The 27702-nt window shown below is 35.9% G+C and overlaps 2 protein-coding genes across 3 annotated transcripts in view; one reads left to right on the top strand and one right to left on the bottom strand.

The window, feature by feature from the left end:
• Positions 1-343: 343 nt before the first annotated feature.
• RAI2 (retinoic acid induced 2) lies at positions 344-18014 on the top strand. The gene is made up of 2 exons (XM_032226117.1): positions 344-700; positions 15619-18014. The coding sequence occupies exon 2, from the start codon at positions 15718-15720 to the stop codon at positions 17344-17346; it is 1629 nt and encodes a 542-aa protein (XP_032082008.1). The 5' UTR covers positions 344-700; positions 15619-15717; the 3' UTR covers positions 17347-18014.
• A 6947-nt stretch (positions 18015-24961) lies between these two features.
• SCML2 (Scm polycomb group protein like 2) overlaps positions 24962-27702 on the bottom strand; it is a 61970-nt gene continuing 59229 nt past the window's right edge. For both annotated transcript variants that reach the window (XM_032226827.1, XM_032226828.1), the window contains exon 14: positions 24962-26995. In XM_032226827.1, coding sequence (XP_032082718.1) covers positions 26870-26995 — 126 coding nt within the window. In that variant the 3' untranslated portion in view covers positions 24962-26869. The remainder of the gene's footprint in view (positions 26996-27702) is intronic.

Here is a 27702-nt window from a genome sequence, read left to right as displayed (position 1 = left end):
TCGTTCCCCATTTTTTCCGGCTTCTTTTTCTCTCCGTCCTCTCGGTCCCTTCTTAGAACACCAGCAAAAACACACAATCCCTCCTTCCTCTTCCTCCATGGACCAATGCCACTCTTCGCCGTCCAACTGCCTCTCGGAGATGTATTTGCCTGGGAGAGGAGGGGAAAGGGCGCCGCGCAGAGGTCGCTGGCGCGTGCCAGCTCCCGCTCTACCGTTAGCCTCTCCCGCCGATGGCAGGCATGCGCCTTAGCCACCAACCGCCAATTTGGAGGCGGACACAGGCGCTGAGGTTCTTAGTACCCTGCCCCGCCTCTCTTCCCGCCCCAGAGGAGTGAGAGAAAGACTGACGGAAATCAGGGCTGCTGAGACGTCAGACCGCAGCGGCGGTGACAACGGGAGGAGGAGGAGGAGAGGAAGACGGCAGGGCTGGCCAAAGCAGGACAGGGAAGGACGCCTGGTAGTGGATGTATATTGGTTCCTCCTTGCCAACCCGTAGCCGCTGGCAGAGCCTGACAGATACGTACGCTGCAAGGACACGGACGGAAGGGAGGGGGTCCGTCATCTGCTCCAGCTGCAAGAGGGGAGAAAAGGCAGCAGCAGCAGCTGCTGCTTCTGCTGCTGCTGCTGCTCTGCTAGTTACTCTGCTAGCGAGGCTGTCCGGTCCACTGAAACAGCTAAAACCCCAGGCGAAGAAACGGAGGTAAGGAGCTTTGAGATGGGAAACAAATGGGGGACAAACCCTGAAGCTAGAAAGGAGAACTGGGAGATATGTCGCCGCCTCTGCCGCCGCTGTTTTCCTTCCCTTCCCAACGCCTCGCCCTGCCGACACTGTGTGCGGGGAAGGGAGGAGGACTGAAGGTTAAGTCAGCCGGAGCAGACGCTAGTTTGCCTGCTGCGAGGCCAGGGAGTGATTTGGTGCTGAACTGGGCAGATCCTGCAGGGCGGAGCAGCGGGCTGCCCCTGGGTGACAGGTTGCTGAAGCTCAGGGCAGAATGAACATTCCAGCTGCGGGCCAGATATGCCCGTCTCCTCTTCAGAGGATGCTCACTTGAGACCCAGGAGATGAGAAGGCAAAACTGTTGTACATTTGTGGGGTTGGATGAAACCAGGTGGAGGAAGGCCTTACCCACTGTAATTCAGACTCATCTTCATCTGATTCGTCTGGGAGGAGGAGGCTAAGATTGTTGTGAAGCATCCATTTTGCATATGATGGGTCTGGGTGCCCTGAATGAGGGCAAGCTTAATTTTCAGAAGGATGCTTTGGAAACCTCCAACTGCTTGTTCTCTGAAGATTCTTCCTTTGGCAGACATTGATGTGAAGTTGTATTTTTGCCAAATTATTTGGAGAAGGAAAGGGGGGTAAACCTAGTTTGTCTTCCACAGCATCTGACTTTGATGTAGTAGTACCAAATTTGATCTGAAGTATCTACATACATTTTTTTCAAGAATGGCTCTTCTATGATGACAAACTGCATAGAATGAGGAAAGAAAAGAAATCTAAGAGGTAACTTTAAAATAGGACAATCACATAGCTTTTACTGAAACAATGTATCTATAATAAACTACTTTATGATACATAATTATATTGTATGTTTCCATGGTTATGCTTTTATAGTAAAAAGTTGAACCAGTGAATTTGGATCTACTTCTGTTTGCCCTCTCCTCCCCCCCCCCCACCAACCAATGAATTCTAATAAAATAATGGCTATTGTTTCTCTCTCTGCACTGAAAGAGGCCTGGATATTTAGTGAAATGAAATCTGATTGTATTTGCTGTTTAGAGTTAGAAACGTTACTAAACAGCTGCTGCTTTGTGTTTCAATTACTGAGGTCCCAGGAGTGGGTTTTGGATAGGGAGTGACATGGTTTGTAAACAATGTCAAGTGTAGATTTATGGGTCCATAGATCTCCTTCTGCTAAATTTTGTAAAATAATCATTTGAAAAGATAGTAGAATACCACAGAAATGTGTTTTTAACATCTAACATTTTACTAGTAACATTTCATTTGAATTTGCATTCATAGTTTTTCAGAATAAACATTACATTAATTTCACCTCTGGTTCATTTATTTGTTTTGGACAAATTGTACATTTTTGTTTTCTTATATTCATGGATTTAATGTTATTTATTTTGATTTCTGAAGCATATGTAACCACACGAAAATATTTTTAATAATATGCTAATTTGCATAATAAACATTGCAGAAAAATAAACATTGCATTTATTACATTTTTGTTAAAGTCTTTTTTTGAACTGTATTATGTTCTTTTATTTCTAATGGTATGCATTTGCTTTTTTAAAATTAATTGCTTTTAAGAAAAAATATTTTAGCAATATCTTGTACTAAACTTCTACTTTTTCCTACTGTATTATATTTTCTTTTTGAAAAAAAATGTAAAATAAGAATAGTACTTAGCACTAAATAGGCTTATTTTAAAATCTTTCAGAAAGAGAACATAATAGGACCCATTTGTTCCCATTTTTAACACATCTTGCCTGCTATTTTTGTTCACAAAAGTATATTTTGTTTGTTTAGTTTTCCATATTATATATTCAGGTATAGAGATAAGACTTCTTTGTCTGTGAAATGGAATATTGGAGATGAGCCCCGGAAGATCTACTGAATCCAATAAAGCATGGAAAATGTTTACATAATAAAAATATGTTTTATCAGACTTGTGATAGTCTGGAGGAAACCACAAACTTAGTCTTTAATATCTCTACTAGAGAGCTACATTCAATGACCACACTGAATTGGCTCCTTAAGGCCAATTGAAAAATTTAAATATAAGAAAATCAGAAGATGAAGTTGTGGCCTTCAACACTTAATAACAATGAAAATGTGTCAAAAAAATATGGGGTATTTCCATTGCAAAAAAATTGCCAATTGAAAAATAGAGAGGCCAATAGAAATAAAATAAGAATACATATCATTGTCTCTTCCAGAGAATGAGAAATGCAAAGGATTTCACTTACAAGTGAAACTTGAAAATAGTTGCAGCTTACACACAATAGCATATTCTATTATCAGGGAAGAAAATAATTATGTTAAAAATCTTACAATGCCAATAAAGAATAGGGCAGCTCAAGAATAAAGTATTGAATACTTTAATAAAGAATAAAGATGAGGATGGCCAGGAGTTTGGTTTATCTTGAGTGAAATCAAAGTCCTTCCCACTTCTAAGCAGGCAACAAGTACCCAAGACTAGATAAGAATTACCACAATAAAGAATATTCTTGGAACTGGACAATTATTATCTGGTTTCAAGGATAGCCATACAGTTTTGGAAAATGACTTTCAAGTTTCTCTATAAATCAAGGCTATGCCCAAGAAATATTGGAATAAAGAAAACAAGAGGCATGCCCTGAATTATGAGCAACTGCTTGATTGTTAACTTGATCATTATGCAGAAAACAGCTTAGTCAGTGCAAAAAAGGCTACTGCTATTATTATGGTGTCCTGCCACCATATAGATTGTTACAAAGGTGATAACTTTTCAGATTTTCCACTTCATAGCTCTGGATCAGCCAATCTAAGGTTTGTATGTCTGTTTATTAGCATTGTGGCTGCTCTGAATCAGTTACACGTTATAAAATACTAATTTGGGAAGTCCCTATTAGGTTATAATTAGAAGGTATCAATTATCTTCGTAATACATTGAGATAAGAGATGAACAATTAAAACATTGTGTTCCTAATGTTACTAACTTTTTATGAGCTGAAACTACTACTTTTCAGAAGAAGAAGCTGACAACATTAAAACTTTGAGTCAAAGTTTATGAGGAATGTAATTAATATAAGGAATGTAATTAATGTAATCAAGTATTCAGTATCAAAATGCAGAAATCCAGCTTATCTGTGTTCTTTAATACCAAAAATGCCCAGTCTATGGGAGTTGGTGATATGTTATTAATTCTTTATTTGAATGTATTTGTCACCCAACTCTAATGAAGTTTATAGTGAACAATTGGATTTTGAAAATAATAACATAAGGATAGTGACAGATTCTTTCTTTAAATAAATTAAACTGACCCCAATTAGGCCTGAGCTCAATTAAAAACAAGCTAGACTTTATTGATACACATTTATTTAAGATGTTTCTACTTGCAAAACTATAAATAGATTTGAGGAATTCTGTGCAGCAAAAATATACAGTATGCTACAGTAATTATTGTACCTAAGTCATATGTGCAATCTTTGAGATGTTTGCTATGTAGGGACTTGACCCTGATGACTGATGGTTTCATACAAGTGGTCCTTGGTGCTCTCTGAGCTTGGTTGTTTTCTTGCAGATGTTTCATTACCTAAACTAGGTAACATCAATATGTTGGATAATGAAATGTTTGCAAGAAAACAACCAAGCCTAGAGAACACCAAGAGTCTCCTCATTTCAATGATGAGCTACAACTATTCTCCTTTATCAATTTCATATGAATTCTTGAGTTCCATGCCATATGACTTCAGCAGATCAGATCATGCACTCTATTAAATTTCTCCCACATTCTCTTTTTAATAATAATGAAAGCATTTTAATGCAGAAATTCTGTTTTCTGTTTTTATGCATGAAAATTATTTGTAACAATAAGTCTTTTCCCAGGTTTCTGCTCATATATGCATTTCTTTATATCTTTTTAATTACTGAGCTATTGTGGTCTGAAGTTCCATTTTGCTATTTACTCCTTCCTGGTCTTCTGTTCTCTGATACAAATATCTTAAATGTTTAGCAGCTAGAGTCCCAAAATCCCTTTGTACATTACAGCATAAGTATAGAAAGATTCTTTTGGTGAGGCAGACTCCAAATTAAAGCAGAAGTGATGCTGTTTAAAACAAAAGAGAAAAACAATGAGGAAGATTATAGATGGCCACTTTGGATGCCCACTCCAATGTCTGTCCATTCTCAATATAGATGTTCAATATGGAGGTTTGTCTCTATGTCTGTAACAAGAATGGTGATGATTTTTATCCTATAGAAAATTGAACGAGGGTACATTTTGGCAGGAGTGGCAATGTCTAAATTAAAAAGTTACGGACTGGATTCTGCAGAATCTGTTTCTATTTGCAGGATACAAGAGGAACAGGAACTTTTGTGATTCCAAATCACCAACTTTTACCTGGATTCCAAATATTACCAGTCAAGATTAATTTCTATACCTATGTCATTTTCCCCTTTTTCTCCCAGATGCAATTTTACTGCTATGTAATGAAAAACTCTGTGTCATTTATTTAAGGATGGGATGGTATCTAAAATCTTTGAATTATGAAAATATCTCTGCTAAAAAGCATTGATTATCTTTAACTCAATAATCTCTAATTCAGCATGTAGTGATATTTTATAGCACAAAGCACAGAGTATCAGAATTCATAATGTATTGAGTTATTTCTGTGGGGTTTTGTTTTCTATTTTTGGGTGGGTTTGGGGGGGAGAAAAGGAATTAAAATATTGTATGCAAATGGAGATTACATTTAATATTCTTTAGCCATTGCCTGAATCTGAATGGTAACAACTCTCAAAATACCAAAGTAATGTAGTCTTCAAGGGTCACATCCAAGTGACATAGATTTTTATAGTATGTTGTTGCTACTATTATTCAGAATTTCTTTCTTTGTACTCTAACATTTTAATGTTATGATTGGAAAGTGTTTTCCTCCTATAAGATTTGGTTTTAATGTACCCTGATGGGCTTGGACTTTAAAGTGATTGGAAGAGTTAACACTATACAAGTAATCCCTGAATTATGAGTGTTCCCTTAGTGAATGTTCGAAGTTATGCGATAAGCACCCCTTAGTGTTTACGAACAAGTCCCAAAACTATGAATGGTGTAGCACCATGGCAGTTGTTCACCCTTACAACCGCAGAGGCTCTGCAACATTCGTCCTGCCTATTTCCTCCGCTCTGCACTATGCCAGCAAAATGGAACGTTTCCATCCATTATTCCTTGTCTGGCCTTCAGGTGCTTTATAAAATAGGTTGACTCCTTCCTTTCTGTGACAGCCCCTCAAATATTGAAACGCTGCTATCATGTCTCCGCTGGTTCTTCAAATATTTTAACCTCCAGTCCCCTAATAATCTTTGTTGCTCTTCATTGTACTCCTCCTAAAATCTCAACATCTTTTTTATAGTGTAGTGACCAAAATTGGATGCAGTATTCTAGGTGTGGTCTTACTAAGGCTTTATAAAGAGTGATGATAGTACTCATGTGATCTTGATTGAATCTCTCTGTTAATACAATTTAGGATTGCATTGGCTTTGGCTGCCGCTACACATTATTAAATCATATTTAATTGGTTGTCCATTAAGAGTCCAAGATCCCTCTCACAGTTACTGCTATTAAGCATGGTTTCTCCCAAATTATATCCGTAATTTTGATTTTTCTTGCCTAAGTGTAAGACTTTACTTTTTTCTACACTGGATTTCATTTTGTTAGTTACAGCCCAGTGTCAAGATCCATCTGAATTTTGAGCTTAACATCTAGGGTGGAATGTTGGCTATTCCTGCCAGCTTAGTATCATCTGTAAATTTGATGTTTCCCTTCTATTTCCTCATCTAAATCATTTATGAAGATATTGCCAAGTACCGAGCCTAGGATGGAACCTTGTTTACTTCCCTCCATGTACCATTAAGGACTACTTGTTGAGTACGGTTTGTTAGCCACTTACAAATCCATCTGATGGTGATGCTTTCTATCCCATTTTTTTCTAGCTTATCAAGAAGTAGGTTGTGGTTTATCTGTCAATTTCAAACTGAACCTGGCTACAGCCATCTTTCTGTTCGAAGTTGCCACACAGGGTGGGAAGGGGGGAAGCAGGTTGGAATGCATTACTAGACACAACAAATAACTTTTTCCTGAGAATCAAGATAGTCTCTACTGGCGACAGATAGGTTTGGGAAAGGAGTGCCTGAAGAGCCCACCATTTAACCCAATTGGCCAACATGAACTGTGACACTTGGGGATGGGGTTATTTCCTAGTTTAATTATACTGAAACCATAGGAAAGATTTATGATTTTGGTTTTCCATTGAAACTATGCCGAGATAATGTACTCATTAAAGAAGACCTTTGAGAAAGAGCCAAGTCTCAGAATTCTGATTTGCTTGGGTTCATTAGTTGGCGCCTTGACATTAAGCCAAATCTAATAAACCTATTGAGCCCCAACAATGACAATATTGGAGGGATAGAAAAGGCAGGGAAGATCGGAAATAAGAAGATGGGGGAAGCAACCTTTAAACTTAGCGCTGCCCCAGCCAGGGCAACACCACAGGAAAGTTGCTCTGGTGAGGCGGCCCTTCCATTGGCAACCAGACCGAAGGTTTTGTGGAAAGCACCAAGAAGCCAACGACGCAGGAGGAAGCCCTAGCCATCGAGGACTTTTACCAAATGGAGGTGGGAGCCATTGAAGTGGAATTTCCTTTCAGATCCCCTTGGTCTTCAGCAGCTCTCATCCCAAGACGGAAAGTGAAGAAAACCACTGAGTGGGATGAACACACGGAATGGAAGTACCTGACCGCCCTTCATAGCCCATTGGTAGAGCAGCTGAGGGAGATGTTCGACTACATGGAGATCCAAGGAGTGGAGCTGATGTACCAAGTCAGACCACCCATGGTGACAGCAGATTTGCCAGCTCAGTTGCTGCTGACCCTCTGGTGTCAACCCAACCCCGATGGCACAAATAGCCAGTCCCCCCTCCCCAACTAGCCAGGAGAGCAAGTCCAAGCCAAAGGCAGAGCGCCCCCCCCCAAGGCAGCAGCCAGCAGCAGGTCCAGTGGGGCAACCTGGATGGCATGGGAACCCACTGTGGCCTTACTATCTGGGGCCCAATTGGTTCCCCAGTTCGTGGGCACCCCCTCCTCCCTTATCACTGGCAGTCTCTCCACCAATGAAGGCCACATTTGACGGAGACCCAGAGAAATTGGTGTTCTTCCTCAACCAGGTGTGGACCCACCTGGATCACTACAGCCCAGCCTACCCATGTGGCGGGATTATTTGGGGAAGATAGATCAACTTTGAAGAATGACCTTCTTATATTTAACCAGAGAGAAATTGATATAAGAGATGGTATTACAAAACATACATAGATATTTGATCTAGGACAGATCAGTGTTAACTGTTGGGAAGATTTGAGATAGATAAGAAACTTGTGGTAAGGTTTCTATGAGTTAATTGCAATAATAATTTGATAACATAGGTTTTGAAATTTTAATCTTGCTTTTTTATTATTGTTCTACCTGTTAATTATTTTATCATTAATATAGTAGAGAGATGATGGGTTAATATCTGTAAATAGAATTAATAGTTTTAAAATGTTGGGGACCTGTTTTTTAAGGGGTAGGAAATTCATATCATTGTAATATATTTATCAGTATTCAGCTATGGAAAATAATGTGTGTATATGTGTTAGTGGTTTTTTAAATCATTCATTCCTAACCATTGAAGATGCAACTTGAAGATGCAATCCCAATTTGCTGTGAAATAAGTTGAAACTAACAAAAAATAAATGGCATCTGCCATTTGTTATTATATAGTCTATACCAGAGTTACCCAACCTTTTCAATTTTGTGGCCTGGTGGGGGGAGGAAAGAGGGGATCCCCACTCACACAGTCTGGAAGTGAGCCTCCCCACTCTTCTGTGGGCCCAGAATCACCACACTCCCCTCATCCCATTGGGCTGCAAAGCCAAAAAAAAAAGGCAGGGGAACTCTGATCTATACTGTACAACAGACATTTTGATTTTGCTGTAAGATATAACAAATTCTTCAGTGTCTGGCTCAAAGACACCTAGTGAGCTTTCATGGCATATATTTGAACTTGGGTATAATAAACAACCTTTATTATACTGCCTCGCAATTTTGTCCCAAGGCTTTGAAGTATTTGATTAAATGTCATACTAAAAAGCCAGATGAAAACAGATTGTGGGCATTCATTTGGAGTTTAAGTATGTTTAAATAGGCCATCAGCTATTACTGAAACAAGTTTACAATTTACAGTTGTATCATATGCTTAGAATTCTACGTATAGATAGAGATTTCGGAGATATTGAACATCTTCAGTATTGGAAATTAATGTGTAATGTCAGATAACTTCAGCTGCTCAAATTGTTGACTAAAGTGTAGGATATTGAGAAATTTTTGCTTTATCATAGAATAAAATAATTATTTTGTGTCCCAACATTTTCACTGACATTAATATTTATATGACATCCAGTTCAAATGCTTGCATAATATTCTGCATGGATTTTTGATATGGAAAGTACTTTAAATGAGAATGAGTCTCATTTTTTTACTTGTTTCAATGTGGCATAAATTCAATAGGTATCTTGTTGCCTGCAAGAGGTTGCTATGCAGGTCAAATTAAGCTTCATAACTTGACATTTTGCAGGATATGCAGTAATAACCTGCTATACACTATATACACAAAGCCTCAATGCCTGCTGTACACTAATAATAGACCTGTTATAGCAAGGCTTTCCAAAATAATTATCTTGTATAAAAGTACAATATTAGTAGAGAAGAAAAAGAATAGATGAACAGGATTCATTTTATGTGATTGTCCATGCCTTTTAAAAAGTCAATGTCTTCTTTTTTTAAAAAAATCCAAAATGAAAGGTCTGATTTAGTATATAGGACAATATCTATATACACGGACAGTAACTTTTATCACAGTCTTGTGAACTTAGCTTGCTGGCTTAAAATAGCATGTGTGCATGTGTGTGTGCATATGTGTGTGCACATGTATGTGCACATGAGCGCAAGTCTTCAAGTCAGTCTTGAAAAAACTGCTTGGCTTTAATTCCTTTCTCATTTACTATATTCAGCTGTTTGTTAATGTGAAGAAGTAATTAACTTCAGATCACAATAATGTGAGTTCTGCAGCCTACTATTTTTGTGACAGGACCATCCTAAATAATTGCAGGGCAATTGTTAACTTTCAATTGCAGCAGGATGACTCCAACCCTTGAAGAGCTGAATTTATGCCCCTCTTCTCAAAAATCCAGAGTTCTGAAGTAATTGTAGTTTGCCAATAGAAAATCACTGCTATTTCTTTTCTCCTGCTAAGAAAAGAGGGATAGAACATCTTGATAGAATATATGCAGCCTACACTTGCTGGCAAAAGTAGATTCTCACATGCTGCTATTAGTATGGACACAAATCTGGCTTTTCTCACCTTCCTTGGGCAAAAACAGCTCACTAGTTTTTTTTTCTTTTTTCATAGACATTCTAACAGAATTCACAGGTTTTTTAGCCCAATACCACAACATTTTCCTTGATTATAGTCATATATTTATTCTCAGGACTCCATTAAACATCAACAACTCTTCCAGTACTTGTACCTTGAGAGCTAAATAAAATGTATTAATAGGGTGAGTTGCATAAATATTATTAATAGGGTGAGTTGCATAAAAGCCAATAATTACATTAGTGATAAAAAAGAAAGTTTTCTCCTATTACACAAGCAAGACTATTAATATGTATTGTGGTTTAGTTTCATTTTCTTCTTTCATTTCAGATTGGTTGGAGAAATTATGTCACTGCATAATCGGTTTTGTCTTTTTCAAGTAAGACTATATTAAAGTCAAATTATCATCAGTACCACCATCATAACAACCACTGTTTTAGTTGATGATTATAAATGGGAAAGATATAAATCTAAATGCTTAATTGCACCCAGATTCTGAAATAAACACAAAATGTTTTTTTTTAAGAATAGTATAGTTATAAATTAATAACAATAAGTTATGCTTTAATTCAAAATTTAAACACTGCTAATTTCCTATGATACTGAGCACAGAGGAACATTTCAGTTTAACTTGAAACTTAGTGTATTAAAGTGTTTAAAATGCACTTTTTATTTGATATTAATCATCTACTTTTTAAAATATTGCCTTATTTAAAACATTCTAGGGTTCCTTGAAAACAGTGGCAAAGTATTTGATTTGGCCTACTTTTTCTTCTTAGCAGGTCATAATTATTGATGGAGAAACTTGAAGGAACAAACTTCATAGTAGAAAATACCCTTTTTTGGCAGTTTGGTTTGCAGTTTTACTTTCCGTTAATATCTTAAGGAACATTGTTTTCTGAAATGGTCATTTAGATGCGTTGCTACAACCTTAAAATTTAGTACTCTGTTTTTTTCTGTTCAGTTTATTATAACTTGTGTTTTCTGATTGTAAACCTCATTGAAGGAAAGGGGGCAGTAGACTATGTTTCGATTTTTCTATTGTATCATTTTTCTGTGCTTAATGTATAGTGCATATTTTGTATTCCTAAGTCATTGACTGGTGTTATTAGATAATATTTATTTTTATATGGTATGCAGTAATTGCTCAAAATAAATTATAAGCATTTTTTTTAAAAAAAATCATAAATTAATCAGGTTTGTTTTTTTCAGTGTTCAGAAAGACTGAGAGAAAAATGTTTTTCAGGGCAATACAATATATGATTGAATGCGATGCTCCATAATTATTTTCTCAAAAATGATAAATTGTTTTTTCCAAATATGAGTTATATTTATGCATCAGCTTCATCTATAAAAAAATTAGTCTTAAATTACCCAGTTTCTCTTTTTGTCTTAATTCCTTCATAGTGATGTACATTAACTATTGGTATTTTCATTAGATATCTTCTGCAAAATGATGATATAAAATAACAATATTATGCTACAAACCATATATTTTATAAAACTGGAACAACTGCAAAGCATAACTAGAAGTTAGATCTCAAGAACTATCTTTTTTTCATGAAATCCATTAAATGATGTATTGAAATATTTCACTTATAGTCAGGTCCAATTTGCTAAGCTGTGTTCATGCAGTTCTTCAGAGATGTCCAATCAACTTATTAGAAATTTAAGTTTTTGTTAAATGGATGCTTTCTTTCATTATACCCTAAATCAATCAAGTTATACTTTTATATTGCTACATTAATATATGTTTTTAAGCTTATAATGTGCTCCAGTTGCAACCATAATACTTTCAGGATTGTATGAAAATGTGCACATTTTATTTCTAAGATCATAAAAGACCCTTAAGTTGTGGTGGATGCATATACAGGAATGTAAGCAAATAATATTTTTAAAATGAAAGTATACTTATAGGAATAGCAATGAAAATAAATGAGTCATTTAAAGTGTCTGTGAGCATATAAATTAATAAGAGCATATCTGTGATTTTAATATGTGGCAGGTAGTTATGATATTTGTTAGGTTTCTTGTGAAATTACAATATATTCATCATAGAAAAATCCTATGATAGACATACAGAAAGTGTAGCATTGTTCCCACATTCATTTTCACTGGTATAGGTACGTAATCATGAACAGTTATGGCATGATTGCTTGTTCAATGTTTAGCAAGAATGTGGACATAATTTTTCGCTTGTTGTTTTATGTTATATTTATGTTCTGCTTTTCTTCTGAGAATCATTGGCATCTTCACTATAATAACTGTGTAATATACCAGATTGAGCACTTCTTTAAAATTATATCCAAAGCATTGTATAACTATATTTTACAGTAAATTTTATAAGCTAAAGTTATCTATTACACAAAGGGTTTATCATTGTTATGATAGGTACCCTTCCACCTATACTTTTTTCAACAATTTGATGAGATGTAATTCTGTAGTAAAATGTGATAAAGAAAATTAAATAAGCTATCCTCTCAACAAATCCAGTACAATAGATATGATCAAATATCCAAATGTCTTTTTAAAAGCTTCCTGTAACCCCCAACCTACAGCTGTGTGAAAAAGTCCTGCATGCTTTCAGCTTTAAGCTGTATTTACATGTTTAATCAACTTTTCACTCATAGAAACCACACAAAATTAGTACTTTGATGAAAATTTATGTAGTTGGATTGAGATGCATAATTTTTATTAATATAACTAAAGTCTTTTACGGCTTTGAGTGACTTTATGTGCTAAAACAAACACAACTTGAATTTTCGAAAATGTTAGGATCGAAAGTAGCCAATCAGCAGTGAACTTTGGCTGACCAATCAAAATGCACAGAGGCTAAATCTATGAGCCAATCAATGTTATCAAACTCTCTGACTATAAATAGGCATAAAAAGAATCGAGAAATTTAATTTAGCTCTGGCTGTGGGCAAGGATGGAGGCCTTTGCTTTCACCAGTACTGAGCAGCGGCATCACATCAATGTGCTTTATGAAGAAGGTTACTCCTGTACAGAAATAGCCAAGAGTATGAAATATCATCACACCACAGTGAGCAGAGTCGTTGAAAAATACCGAATAACTGGTTCAGTTGATGACAGGCTCTGCTCAAATGGACCAACGAACAATGGGCCAGGTATCTTCAGTGACGAGAGCAATTTCTACTTGACTGAGAATCAGTGCAATAAGTATGTCAGAAGATTTCCAGCTGAAGAACTTAGGCCGTACTGCCTGAATCTATCTGTGAAGCATCCATTGCACATGATGATCTGGGGCTGTATCACTGCTTCTGGTATTGGTCGGATACAAATCGTGCAGGGAATCATGAATTCCAATATGTAGCAGTATGTTGAAGTCCTGGAAAAGACCATGCTTCCTTCAACTCAGCAACTTGTAGGGAAGGACTTTTACTTCCAAGATGACAACCCTCCTTGTCATCGAGCCAAGTCCGTCCAGCAGTGGATGAAGAAGCATGGTGTTCAACTCCTGGATTGGCCAGCTCAGAGCCCGAATTTGAACCCAATTGAGAACTTGTGGGCCAAGATTGGTTACAAAATAAGCAAGAAGCATCCAAAGACCAAACAGGAGCTGATTGAATCCATTATTGCAGCCTGGCACCACATTGTCACCAAAGATCACGTGCAAAGACCTTTACAGTCTATGCCTGGTGATAAGCAATAAAGGCTGGCCAATTTTATATTAGTAACCATGTTTGGTTACCTAAACAGTCCTTTTCAGGGCCACAAACAATAAAAATGTTAACAAACACTAACATCGGCCTTAGTAATTGCAACACATATGCCACTGGGTATGCATCAGTTAATCTGTTTTCATAGTCGTTGTAAGCATGCATTGTAAGCATGCAAGAAAATTCACAATCCCCATCCAAACAGCACCAAATTGCAAAAAAGCTTATGCTTTTCACTTAAAAACTACCAGTATTTATTTAAATATAATAATATTTGCATAGCAGTTAGCATAAAATATCATAAAATCAATGGCCTATCCAAAAAATGATGTAAACTGTAAAGCATGTAGGACTTTTTCACACAGCTGTTATTTCCCCAATCTCTCCACAGGTTTGGAGTATATTTAAAAAACTTAAAGAGCAAAAGAAGTGGTTCCCTCTAATATCACAATATCATGATGATAATTTTTCAACATGCACAGTATCATGAAATCAGAGGGTATATTATATACAACTATATGGAATGTAATTATAAAGTAAGCACTGATCCAATGTATTGTCACTTAGGAACATGTAGCAGATCAACTTAGATATTACCTTATTAAATGAGCAGCAACATAGAATGTCCAGAAGATTAAGGGAATTAATAGCTGGGCTGAATGGCCCTAGAAGTTTTATGAAATTACTGAGTTATTGTGTTTGTTACAGAGTACTGCAATGTCATAGTATATCTGATACATTTTGCTCATAAATTTCTGTTCTCTATAAATCCTCTATTTTTAAAATTGGTTGGCCAGAAGGATAAAAGGCCTCTTTGGTTATACATAAAATCCTAACGATACAGTGACTTTTGGGGCTAAAGCAGGATTTAAATGCTTCAGATATTTGTACCTTTACTGAAATCAAGAAGATAACATTACTTTTTAAAAAAAAGACATAAGATAATACTAGTAGCAGTATTACCATGATATAGTTTATGACGAGAATAATATGTGCAGAGGACTTTTAAGCGTGAACAGACTGCTATGAGATGTGAAAAATGTTCAGGATTTACAATAGGGAAGGTTTATTTCTGACAATGTGTAGTTAAGTTACATCAGAGTACATAGCTGCTTTGATATTAAGTTTTTAAGATTTTATAAGTTAAGACTTTGTATTTGTATGCAGTTGAATAGCTCTAAATGGAAGGGATGCTGTGCAGTGAAGCATCAGCATTTGTAAATTGTTGAGTGTTTTGTCTACTATGGGGGCTATCACTTAATGCTATCTGAGCATATTCCAAAATAGGTTTAAGGATATTGGCAGGGAAGCAGGATGCAATTCTTTTACTCTAAATAAAGTTTCCAAACAGAATGAATAATTTTATCATGAGTTATTTTAGGGGACCTCAATTTCAGGCTGTCGTTGAGTAGTGCAGCTGCTTTCATAAGTCACATGATACCATTATATGAAGCTTTGCTTAAAAGTATAAAATAACAGCCTGAATTCTTGCTCTGCATTTTGTGTGCTTCAGTCTTTAAATTATCTTTGTTTACGGCTTAGTTTAAGTTCCCCAGGACTCTTCATGTAACACTCCAGAGATGTATGTTCTCTGTGTAAGCATATATACTGTACACATGCCTAGGACATTGTGTGATTAAAAGCTCTGCCCCCCAAAGCTAATAAAACAGTGTTCTATTTTGGTGATAGACACCCTTTTAAAAAGTTGCAAATGTTATTTTAAGCAAAGGATTTATGCATTGCTTAAAACATGTCTCTGTTTTGCAGACCAGATAGTGTTGATGTGGATACTTTGGGCAGCGTGGAGATAAAGTGGATGTCAGCTATGTAAGCTACAATTCTGCAAAACTTCAGAAATCCTATATAATGGAGGAACTATATAAGGACGCACAAAACCTACCCATGGATGTTACCACTTCACCCTCTGCTATTGCTAACAACAAATTAGAAAGTGGTGTAGCCCAGCTGATAACAGCCGAAGCCTGGAATATCAATTCGTCTGATCTGATGAAGAAAGCACTTTCACCACTTGTAACTGTACCTGCTCCATCAATATTAACACCACCAGCAGAATCCCAAAGTGGGGTTGCTCTCAAAGTAGCTGCCACAGTGCTTCAACCAATTTGTTTAGGAGACAGTCCTGTGGTTCTTCCAATACATTTGCAAGTAGCAGGAAGCACCACTCCTCAGATTGCTCCTAATAGTAATACTCCATATGTTATGACCACGCAAGGCCCAGTCCCATTGCCTGTTCTTTTAGAGCAGCATGTATTTCAGCATTTAAATTCTCCATTAGTATTACCTCAGAATTCACCATGTGTTCCCAGTTCCATTCATAGCAATCTGTTCCAAAGTTCTGCTACTCCTATTGGACAACCCCAACTGTTGGATCAAAAACCTTCCAATCCAACTCAAGATTCTGTCCTGCCCTCTGTATTTCAGACACCAGGATTTGCTGCTGTGTTACAAGACCTCTTTCCTACTCAAGGAACTTTGAGCTCTTTACCTTATCAGCCATCTCCAGAATGTCCTCTCCCATCTCAGCCCCTCAGTTCTCCTTTGTCTCCATTGGTTCCTCCAGCCACCTTATTGGTGCCATATCCTGTGATTGTGCCTTTGCCAGTCCCAGTCCCAGTCCCTATTCCCATTCCCATTCCCATTCCAGTTCCTCATGGCGTTGAATCTAAGGTTAACTTAGATTACTCCAAACCAGCCACTTCCTTTGTTTTGCATTCATGCAAAGGTACCCAGACTCCTTTGGAGAAGGAAGAAATTAAACTCTGTGATTTTATCCACCCCAGAGGAATTTCTCAGTTGAATCGGCACACTGTCATTAAGATGAGTAATGAAAATGAAGTCCTTGATCTTTCTATGAAAACAACTCCTTTCCTTAAGGAAAACTATGTTAGTTGCCAGAATGCCCCCAATGATAGTGCTTTGGACTTATCAATTACTTCTTTTCGGAAGGTGAACAGTATTGAGAGAACAAATTTGAATTGTTCTGGGTCCATGATGCATGGAACATCTCATTCAGTGGCAGATAACCCTCATGAAATCTCAACCAAGGCTGAAAACAGAGTGATCAGTTCCAGCTCGTCTGAATTCCTAAGACAACAGTCCAAATGGCTGGTAGATCAGAATAGTATTGCAACTTGTGAACCCACAACTGGCAATAATATAGAAATTGTGAGTACTTCACAGACAGCCAAAGTCATAGTTTCTGTCAAAGATGCAGTGCCAACTATTTTCTGTGGTAAGATTAAAGGCCTCTCAGGGGTTTCCACTAAAAACTTTTCTTTCAAAAGGGACATGCCTCAGGACTCAGGGCTGCAATGTTATGATGTGAAGAATCAGCCTGAAGTCCAGGATAATGCAGAAGCTCTTAGAAAACCTATAAAAAACAGGAGTGTCAAGTTAAAAAAAATGAACTCACAAGAAATACATATTCTTCCTATTAAAAAGCAGCGACTTGCAGCCTTTTTTCCAAGAAAATAATTTGTGAAATTTTAGAATGTTTAAAGGTATAATTATTATAAGTACTGTAAAGAGACTGCATTTCATTTTAAATTACATTCAAACTTTAAACTATATTTAATTTATTTCAAGATGGAGGATTAAAGAGTGGGTGGGGTGGGGAAGACAGAAAGAAGAATATATCTTGATATATCTTTCCAATGCAATGCTTCCATCATCAGCATGTTTTGTTCCAACTTTTCATTAAAGTAAATAAAAAGCAGCATATTTTTGAAGTGGATCACACATTTTCAGTTTTAATGGAATATAATGAATGAACAAGTCAGAGGAGTAAGAGCTATTTTCACTGCCATAAAGTGCTTTGATGATGTAATTCTGAACAGTAAGTAGAATGGAACTTTCAGAATAAATGTTTGTTAGCATGGTTGTTGCATTTCATATTTTTATAAAATGCATAACCTGAAACTGTATTGTAAGTAGTGTATTCATATTTATTTGTATCATTTTTCAGACTGTTGGGTTATTTACCCATTTTAAATCGTTGGTGCTCTTCCCCCATGTATAGTAATGATATACTTTAAACAATCTTTATTGAGACAAAATCCTATTACCAGTACAAGCACTCCTTGACTTATGATCCCAATTGAGCCCAAAATTTATGTTGCTAAGTGAGAAATTTGTTAAGTGAGTTTTGCCCCATTTTACGACTTTTCTTGCCATATTTGTTAAGTGAATCAGTGCAATTATTAAGTTAGCAACATGGTTATTAAGTGAATCTGGCTTTACCAATTGACTTTGCTTATCAGATGGTTGCAAAAGATAACCATATGACCTTAGGACACTGCAGCCACCATAAATATGAACCAGTTGTCAAAGATCCAAATGTAAATCATGTGACCATGGGTGTGCGGTAACAGTCATAAATGTGAAAAATGGTCATAAGTCACTTTTTTCAGTGCCATTGTAACTTTGAATGGTCACTAAATGAACTGTTGTAAGTCAAGGACTATATTAATTTTATAGTAATGATTTCTACAGCAAAAATGGGTCAGTCTAGAAGAAATGCTTAAAATATGTAGAGGTAGACCTGGAGAAATGATGGGGCACTTAATGATGGTTCAAAATTATGACTGACACTACAAAATTACATACAACTGTTTCAAAGTTATGACAGCTACAGTGGCCCCACAATCATTCACCTTTATGACAGACCACAGGGATGCGGCAGCACACACATACATGATGTCCATCCTCCCTATGCCCTCTGAAAGCAGCCACCATTTTCAGGGCCCCAACAAATCCTTGAGGAAATTGTGGTTGCTTTTACACTTTCCTGTGCTGATCAGCTGGCCATCAGAAGCTGCAAAGCTCTCCTGCCTCTGGCTAGGCTTTGAAAAGCTGGTCCTAGCATAAAAGGTGGTAGCTTCAGGAAGAGCTTCCCAAAACCTTTTCCTTGTTTAATCCCCTCCCTCCCTCCCTCCCAACCCAGAAAGCCACATTTCTTCAGTAAAGGAAACAAAAAAAAGGTGGGACAGACTTTTGATTCTTTCTGCCACCCCAATTAGGTGCTAAAACTAAACTCCACACCTCTGCTTTCCAATCGCTATCCCTTTTAAAAATCTTACCTTGACTCCAGTCTGAAGAGTAGAGGAACAGAAACAAAAATAAAATATTACCTCAACTTTTTCCTTTGAACTGGAAAAGAAGGAAAATCGTCTCCAAAAGTACGGTAAAAACTAGTGCAACAGAATGGAGGAGGTTGGATCTTTGCAAGCATTGGCTGTCTGTCTGAATGCCTGTGGAGCCCAGCTAGGACTTAAAGACGCTAGACTGCAGACTATTTTGGTATCTCTTCTTGCTTTGCTATATTTGTGCCTTGCTGAAAAATTTTAACATTCCTTGTATTGGATTCCTATTATTTAAAATTAAATTTAGAGTCATTGTTCAATAATGCTGTCTTTTGTGCAAATGTCACTACAATGAAAAATGCTATGCTTTATTCCAGTGGCCCCCAACCTTTTGGGCTCCAGAGACCAGTTCCGTGGAGTTTTTTCCATGGATCGGCGGGTGCGTAGTTTTGTGTGCTGCCTGCATCCCATGAATAGGTCTTCGTTTGTTTGCGCAGCCTGGTTTTTGGCATGCCATGGACTGGTATCGGTCCACAGACTTGGGGGTTGGGGATCCCTGCTTTATTCTACTGTACACTGCATCCCGAGCCACTATTTTGATAATAGTTTTGATATTTTTGGAAGATAACAAAATATGTAATACTTGAAATGTAACTCTGACACTGGGTTTAACCACTTATCTCTAACTCAGACACTGGGTTTAACCACTTATCTCTAACTCATACAAGTATGGAATCATAAGGCTTACAAATACTTATGAACTCCTAGTAATTTAGTAATTAGATTGAAAGTAGCACCTTGAATGTTGGTAATGAAATGGGTGGGTAAACGACTGAGTCAGTGGTTAATGACCTCTGATTGATCCTACTTATGAAGATTCTGATCCATTTTTGAAACTATTCTAGAATGGGAAGACAAAAATTACTTCTTGTATTTTTTTTATTTTTATTTTTTGTATTTGGAAGGAGTTAATCAATGGAGCTTTTTAGAATAATTCTTTAATATCTGGAGTAACAGGAAAGTTGGAAGAAATATTGTATCTATTTAAATCTTGCATCTATGAAGCATTATGAATAATGTTAGACTTGCAACAGCCTAACAAAGCTTTGAGATACAAACCCCTCTTGCTTACAAATCCCCCTTTCAACGGCTCTACATTCAGGAAACTTATTGACGAACTTTCTCCAATTGTTCATTCTATGATTATGGCTTTGAGGGTATCACTTTGGTCCCAGATCAATAAAAATATTAGCACATTTTTCCCTTGATTTAAGCAAGTTAACTGGAAAATAAATGGTAAGAGCCAAATCTTTATTATAGGAGTCTTAAAAAGGGGTATCATTCACTTTGACTTGAAGTCTTCCTTAAACTATAATTAGAAAATCAATAATATTTTTAAAAAATCTACTTTGTAAAGTATTAGTGCATGTGATTGTAAATAAAACTAATCAGTGGATAAACTATGGCTGGCTCACTATGGTTGGCTTTTGCCTTGGTTTGAACATGAAAATAGAAGCCACAATTGATTTTCTATCTAAATCCACATAGAAAAAAGATAGGGTCTTATACTATATTTCTGTTGGACGTCTGTATGATTTATAGTACTATTGATTATGCTATCTTTTTAGGTCTTCTTGGTGGGATAGGAACTTGGGAGATTATGAACATAACTCATGGTATATTAACTTCTGACACTGGAAGATTGAGTTCATTGTGCATTTAAAGAGCAACATGACATAATTGGAAATTTTATCCAAGAGGTTAAGTAAATTTTCAGTACTATGCAGGTAACATGCAGTTCTGTACATTTTCCTTATCTTAATTTGAAGATGATGTAAGATTTGAAACATTGGTGAAATAACATTGATGAACTATTGTTTGAAATTCTGGTGGAAATCTTTTTTTTAAATAGCGCAATGCTTCCTTCTGTGAAATATTTATTTTAACTTTGGCTTCTTGGGTTTTGATTTTATTATTTTGTATGCACTAACCAAAATCTTGCAGTCAAATAAAATTAATTTTAGCTCCTTTTAATGTGTTGAAGAAGCAAAACCATGTGCAAGAAACTTTTATCATAAATGATAATAAAAGTTATGTTGTTTCTTTTATCTGTCACAGTAAGTGCAGGCTAAACTATTCAACTGCCAAAATAATGAAACTATAAATCACATCAAATTACAGAGTGCTCCTAGACGACTGCATTCATTAAGATACTCATGTCATAAAATATAATCAGGATTTATCAATTTACATTTTTTTGTTGGGATGGTGCCACTCCAATCTTGTTTCACATTAAAAGCAGCTATTACTTTTTTATTGCACTCATTGAACTGAGAAGTCTTAGATTCCTTCTCAATATGAAATACAGAATGTACTTATTTATTGGGCAGGAAATGGACGAATCAAGTAATAGGGACTTAAATTTGCTTAGGACCAACTTGCACATACATATTTGCTATATGTACATGTGCATGTTTTTAGCAAAAACTGATACTGTAATTTCCCTAATACTGCTGTGAGATTGAGCTACAGATGTTGCAGACATCTATTTCAGGGATGAAATCCAGCAGGTTGATATGTTCTGAAGAGCCGGTAGTGGAAATTTTGAGTAGTTCGGAGAATTGATAGCAGAAATTTTGAGTAGTTCAGAGAACCAGCAAATGCCACCTCTGGCTGGTCCCTGAGTGGGATTGAAATGGAGATTTTGCAGTATCATTCCTCTAGAATGGGGCAGGAATTGAGATTTTTGCATTATCCTTCCCTTGCCACGCCCACCAAGCCACACCATGCCCACCAAGCCACGTCCACAGAACCGGTAGTAAAAAAAATTGAATTTCACCACTGATGTATTTGCTTTTCCATACTATAAAAGCTACTGTGTGATTTATTTTATTTGAAATAATGTCACAGTACACATAGGATTTTTTTCCCTATGTACCACCTGTTCATAATTTGGTATGGGATAAATGGCTCAGTAACTAGAATTCCTATGATAAATCTAAGATGTAAACATAACTGAGGAAGATAAAAATTGCACAGAACTATATGGACATTTTACATCTGGGCAATAGAATCTCTCTTATAAAGAACCTTTCAAAAACCAATTGAGCATTTTTTTATGATGTTATAATCTGAAAAATTAGTAATGGTTTGAATTATAACACTCATTGTTTCTAACATTTGGAACATACAGCAGTTTATCTATATTGACATCTAATGAGACACCTAAAGAACATCTTCATTCTGTGCCTAGCAATCCAAAATCCTTGAACATTCTAATTGTTCAAATCATTTTCCCAAATCCCCATCACTGTACGCACTTATTGCCCCTAGTATTATACCAATAGTCCAATAAGCTGTTTTTCTTTTATCTTTTCATTGGTTTGTGGCTAAAGAATTCTGCAGAATCCAATCTGAGTTGATCAATGGGACCAGAGGTTTTGCATCCTACAAAATTATCCTGGGACACGTATATTCGCCTTCATTTGCAAAAGAATTCTGCTAGCTGAACTATTGTCTTCATTACATCTAATGCAGTATGTTCCTACAATGAGGCAGCATATACTATTTAGATATTATTTTTTTACCAACTGATTACATATTTGCTAATTACATGGTTCATCAGCACAACAGGGGAATTTAGAAAAACTACTGCCATCCACTGAAAAGCACTATCCACATTTGCAAGAGGCCTAAGTCTTACTGTTTTAACATCATTTCCGATTGCTGTAATTGTTCTTATTCTCAGAAGGCAATTTAGTTTTAGGCTTAAGAGTAGTAAAGATCATTAAGACTGCTTCAGCAAAAACATTGCATTGTTTTGTGCGCTGATTTATTAAGATAGCTGTTTGGCATTCCATTCTGTACTGTAGGGCATGCAAAATATAGCAAATTCTGGGGGATCAAATGCCTTTGTTTTGGGACAAGCATTCTGTGGGCAGACGACAATCTGTTGACTTACAGGTTTAGTGCTATTTATAGTGCTTGGAAGAAACTCCTGAAAGCATTATGTCTGAACTTAGGACTTTCTGTATGCAAATAATTTGCACTTGACCTACCTTCTCTATCTGTCATTTCATGTGTGCTAAAATGACAGTTAGAATCTTCCGATTTATTTAATTTATATTTTGCCTTCCTTTCAGGTCTCTAAGCAGTATGAACAGCATTCTCTCCTCTAATGTTTGTCACAATAATCCTGATTAAACAGTGACTAAACCTCCCTGGTCCCAATCAATACCTTCACCATCACACTGCATCATCTGAACCCTATACGCATGTTAAAAATTCAGATACTTCATGAAAAGTATATCACCATACTAAACTTGTGTGGGGTCTTTAGAAGATCTTTATTTTTAATTCTGGAATAAGCAATTGACAAATAGACTGTCCTCTAGGTGTTTTTCTTGCCTCTTCTGTGGATTCTTCTAAATTCTGTGGATTCCGCAAAAAGAGCATTCAGAATTTTTTTAAGCACTTGAGTTATTTAATTTGATAACCATTACCACCATCAGTAAAATCTTTCTATTTCAAGAATCCACATCCAGCCTAGAGGATTCTATTTTTGAAGAAAAGTGATAATCTACAGTATATTAACATCAGTGTTTAGAATTTTACTCAGATTATTTCTGTAAATATTAGATCCTTTCAAACCATGTATATTATATTAATCAAAGTTTATTTTAATTGGCGTATTAGCAACTACCAAACATGGTATTGAGGTTAGTCAGTTACAGATTTAAGACATTACATAATAAAAATAATTGACAAATAAACATCAAGCAACTTTTATTTTCTCTTTAGATAAAAACATCCAGTTGAAAATAATGAAAAATATACCTAACTTAATTTATATCATGTCATATGCAAAGTTAAAATTTCAATGGCATTTTTGTTTCATATAAAGGTTTGTATACATGTAGTATACATTTTTTGTACTATTCAAAGACATATTAGTAAAATAAATAAGAGAAACCTCATGGGATAAAACATTGTGTTTGTTTTATATCCACTTTTAACATTTAAATTCCTTGAATGACATTTGTGACATTTTGTCTGCAATCCAGTACAGAAAACAACTAGATTCTTGCATGATTAGTATTTTAATACAATTTTAAAATACCTTTTAACAGTGTCTGAAATAACTTATACTAAATATCTTATTTAGTATCAACTCTCTAGAACAGGGCTGTCAAACTTGCGGCCCATGGGCCGGATGCTTCATGTGCTGGCCATGCCTATGCCCGGTTTAGCAAAGGGGGGGAAAGTCACAATATGTCATGTGACGATGCCGTGATGACATGAGTTTGACACCCCTGTTCTAGAACAAATTTATGAAGCATATAGATGCAAGATGAAGAACGAAAATAAAATCCCATGGTACCAGTGGAACGTTCATTAGCATAATATATCTTACCCTTAAAAATCACAAAACACAATTATATGCCAAATACAAGCAAGGTGGCGCAGTGGTTAAATGCAGCACTGCAGGCTACTGCTAGATCAGCAGGTCAGCGGTTCAAATCTCACTGGCTCAGGGTTGACTCAGCCTTCCATCCTTCCGAGGTGGGTAAAATGAGGACCCAGATTGTTGGGGGCAATATGCTGACTCTCTGTAAACCGCTTAGAGAGGCCTGAAAGGCCTATGAAGCGGTATATAAGTCTACTGCTATTGCTATTACTGCTATATCATGTTTCACAATAAGATAAATAGGTGTATTTATGTAACTTCATCTGAAAGAAATAGGCATCAAAAGATAAAAAAAAATATCACAGCCATTGCAGCTTATTTTTAAATACCTGAGCATATATAACTGAAACGGTTAAAGAAAGTTACATATTGGAGCTGTTATACTCTCTTATGACAAGCAAAGTTTGCTGATATAATATGAATGCCAGAAGTTCATCAGAAAATAGGACATCACCAAAGTGATTTCATTTAAATTCAGCTTCAGTCATTTAAAGGAATATATTGCTTCAAAAACGATTTGCAATTTTGCCATTTTAGCTAAACCTGAATAATTAGTGTATTATTAATAAATACACTAATACACAATAAACAAAGTATTTTTAAACAACAAATGTGTATTTTAACTAGAAGTTTTTTCTATATAAAAAGGCAGTAAGAAATATAAAAACTACATTCCTTTCAGGACTATATCTTTTCCAGCAACACTTGGACAAAAACGCCTGATCCTCTATTCAACAAAAGTACATAAATTGTCCCTGATATTATATTGGCAGTGATGGCAAAGTATTTTATTATCAGCACTTTTTGTAAATTACAGATACAACACCAAGATCTGGATGAATTATACATCCATTGTAATTTAATTTCTTTGTTAAAAGAAGTCATTGACTTTTTTTATATCTGAAAGACGTTAGAGAGGCAAAGTAAAAAAAGACATTCAACATCACCTCTCCCCCATCATCCCATTCTTTTCCAGATATTTTCCCAGAATCAAATGGCTCAGCGCAACATGAGAATTCAGGAATATTGCATAGTGCCCCAAGTTGCCCTGTATGAATCTGTCCATCAATTATGTCTTCTTCTCCCTTCCCCTTCTCTCCATCTCCCTCCATGAAATAAGAAACAAACCAGACAGGCATTAAAGAAAAGAATGAGGACACATACATCCAGCAAACACCATTCACATGCAATGAAAGGTGACAAAAGGTAACGTTTTGCCTTTAATTAGAAACTCTAGACATGCTGAAATCCTTCTGGATCCTACACAAGATGGTGGGTTTCATTGTGTTCCTTCCTGGTAGCATAAAATCATATTTTAGAATGCAAAAGGAAATCTGTTTAGGCAATTATCATCCATACTTCATCAGGTCCCCACCAGGGAATCTCAACCCTATGTTCTACTGGAACAAATGTGATTGGTCTTAGGACACAACTTGATGATATATCAACACCCATAAACTAGGGATAAAATGTATAATGCATATTTTGTTTATGATTTAAAATGAACCACTAACTGAAGTTTATCATCTGCCACAGTGCAAAAATACCTTTAAAACAGACTTTAAAAAAACTTGAACACTATGTACAAAATATATATTTATACACACGCACACACACACACGCATGAACCCACACACATAAATATACAAGTGCATGAACATATGTTTATGCTAGATGGAATGTTTCAATACAATGTTTGTTATATCGTTGTAAGCAAACTGAAAGTTATTTGCTCACTTGGGAGTTGTCTGCTCAAATCAGCCTTAAGAAGTTCCTTCTTAAAAAAGAAATTTTCTGCTTAAATTGTCAACATGTTGTAAAAATGCATTTTCATAATGTAAATTCTTAAAAATAAAGAGGCTATTTGTTTTTTGCACACAATATAAACTTATAATACAAGTATATGGCTATTTTTAAGGGAAATTTACTTCACATGATATGTATGTGATATTAATTAAAGAAATAATCAATTAAAAATAATACTTCCCTTACTCCAGCATAGAAATTCAGCCATTTTTTCAACAAAAAGCCCCCTCCACATTTGATTAAAAAAAAACCAAAAAACATAAAAATCCTTTGGAATTCAGCTGTTTTGGTTCTGAATGAAAATACATCAGCTGAAGCTGAAGAGGTGAATATGTATTTTGCAGCTTCTCACATAAATACTCTTAGCACTACTTCCTCCCTGCATATTTTAAAAAGTTATTAAATACAATGCAAATTTTTTAACATTAACTCCCATATTTAAGAAGTATCTGTAAAACAATGTTGATTTACGATATTTCTTTCTGATTAGACTAGTAGAAACAATATGATGGAAATTTCTTTGTGAGCTGAGTGAGATTTTTTTGATCCATTCGATCAGGCAAAGTTTCAGCCCTATTGTTTTCTTTTGGAACCTGACTGGTTGTCTATTTAAAATGCAACACTATCACTGTGCATTCGCTGCCTAGAACTTTCCTTGCTTAAGTCTTTCTATATGATAGCATAGTTTTAATGCTGGGCCCAGTTTCAGACCCATATACTTCATTATCATATCACTCCTCAGTAACAGAAGAGCCTTCCCATCAATTTCCTGTGAGGAAACAAGATGACAATAATTAATGACTAGTTTCAGAACAAGAATATTACTGTAGACTGACACAACACAACTCTCTCTCCTACATTATCACCTTTCCAAGAGAAAAACAGAAATTCAAATCTGAACATCTTGGAAATTTTCACTGACAAATCTTCAGACTCTATATTATAAAAATTACAAATAATAATTATATAATATGTATATTTCAATTTCTAATTTATTTACAGATTCAGTTATACATAAAGAGAGCTGCAGTATTATGACTCAAACTAGGCAAAGCAGCTTTGGATCTGGTATGGTTACACCGTCCATTTCCTTAACGCAGAATATGGAGCTTTAGCACTTTGTCCAGATCTTGTAACCTAAAGAAAAAGTTTACCCAAGCTTTGGGGAGAGAGAGTGAGACCCCTCATGTCATTCCATTTGGTTTCTCAGGTTGCCACCTTTTATCTTTTAACTATATAATTAAAATTTCTTTATTTGAGTTGTTCAGTTGCCCAGGTCCATTGGGAATCAGGTGATATACAAGTTAAATAAATAAATGCTGCAACACTTTTAAGTAGGAACAGCAAAGGTTACATACCAGATGAAAAGCAAATTTGCCTGCTTTGAGACAGCAGAAGCTTGAATCTGTGCTCTTTCAGTTCTCATTTTTGTTTAAACAATTTATTTTACTAGCTGTCAGAACAGCACTGAATCCA

This window comes from Thamnophis elegans, chromosome 11 (genome assembly GCF_009769535.1).
Source record: "Thamnophis elegans isolate rThaEle1 chromosome 11, rThaEle1.pri, whole genome shotgun sequence".
Classification (NCBI taxonomy): Eukaryota; Metazoa; Chordata; class Lepidosauria; order Squamata; family Colubridae; genus Thamnophis; species Thamnophis elegans.
This window is presented reverse-complemented; position numbering and strand designations above follow the sequence as displayed.

Excerpts from the sequence above, each read along its gene's own strand:
- RAI2 (XM_032226117.1), top strand. The coding sequence starts at position 15,718 with ATGGAGGAACTATATAAGGACGCACAAAACCTACCCATGGATGTTACC.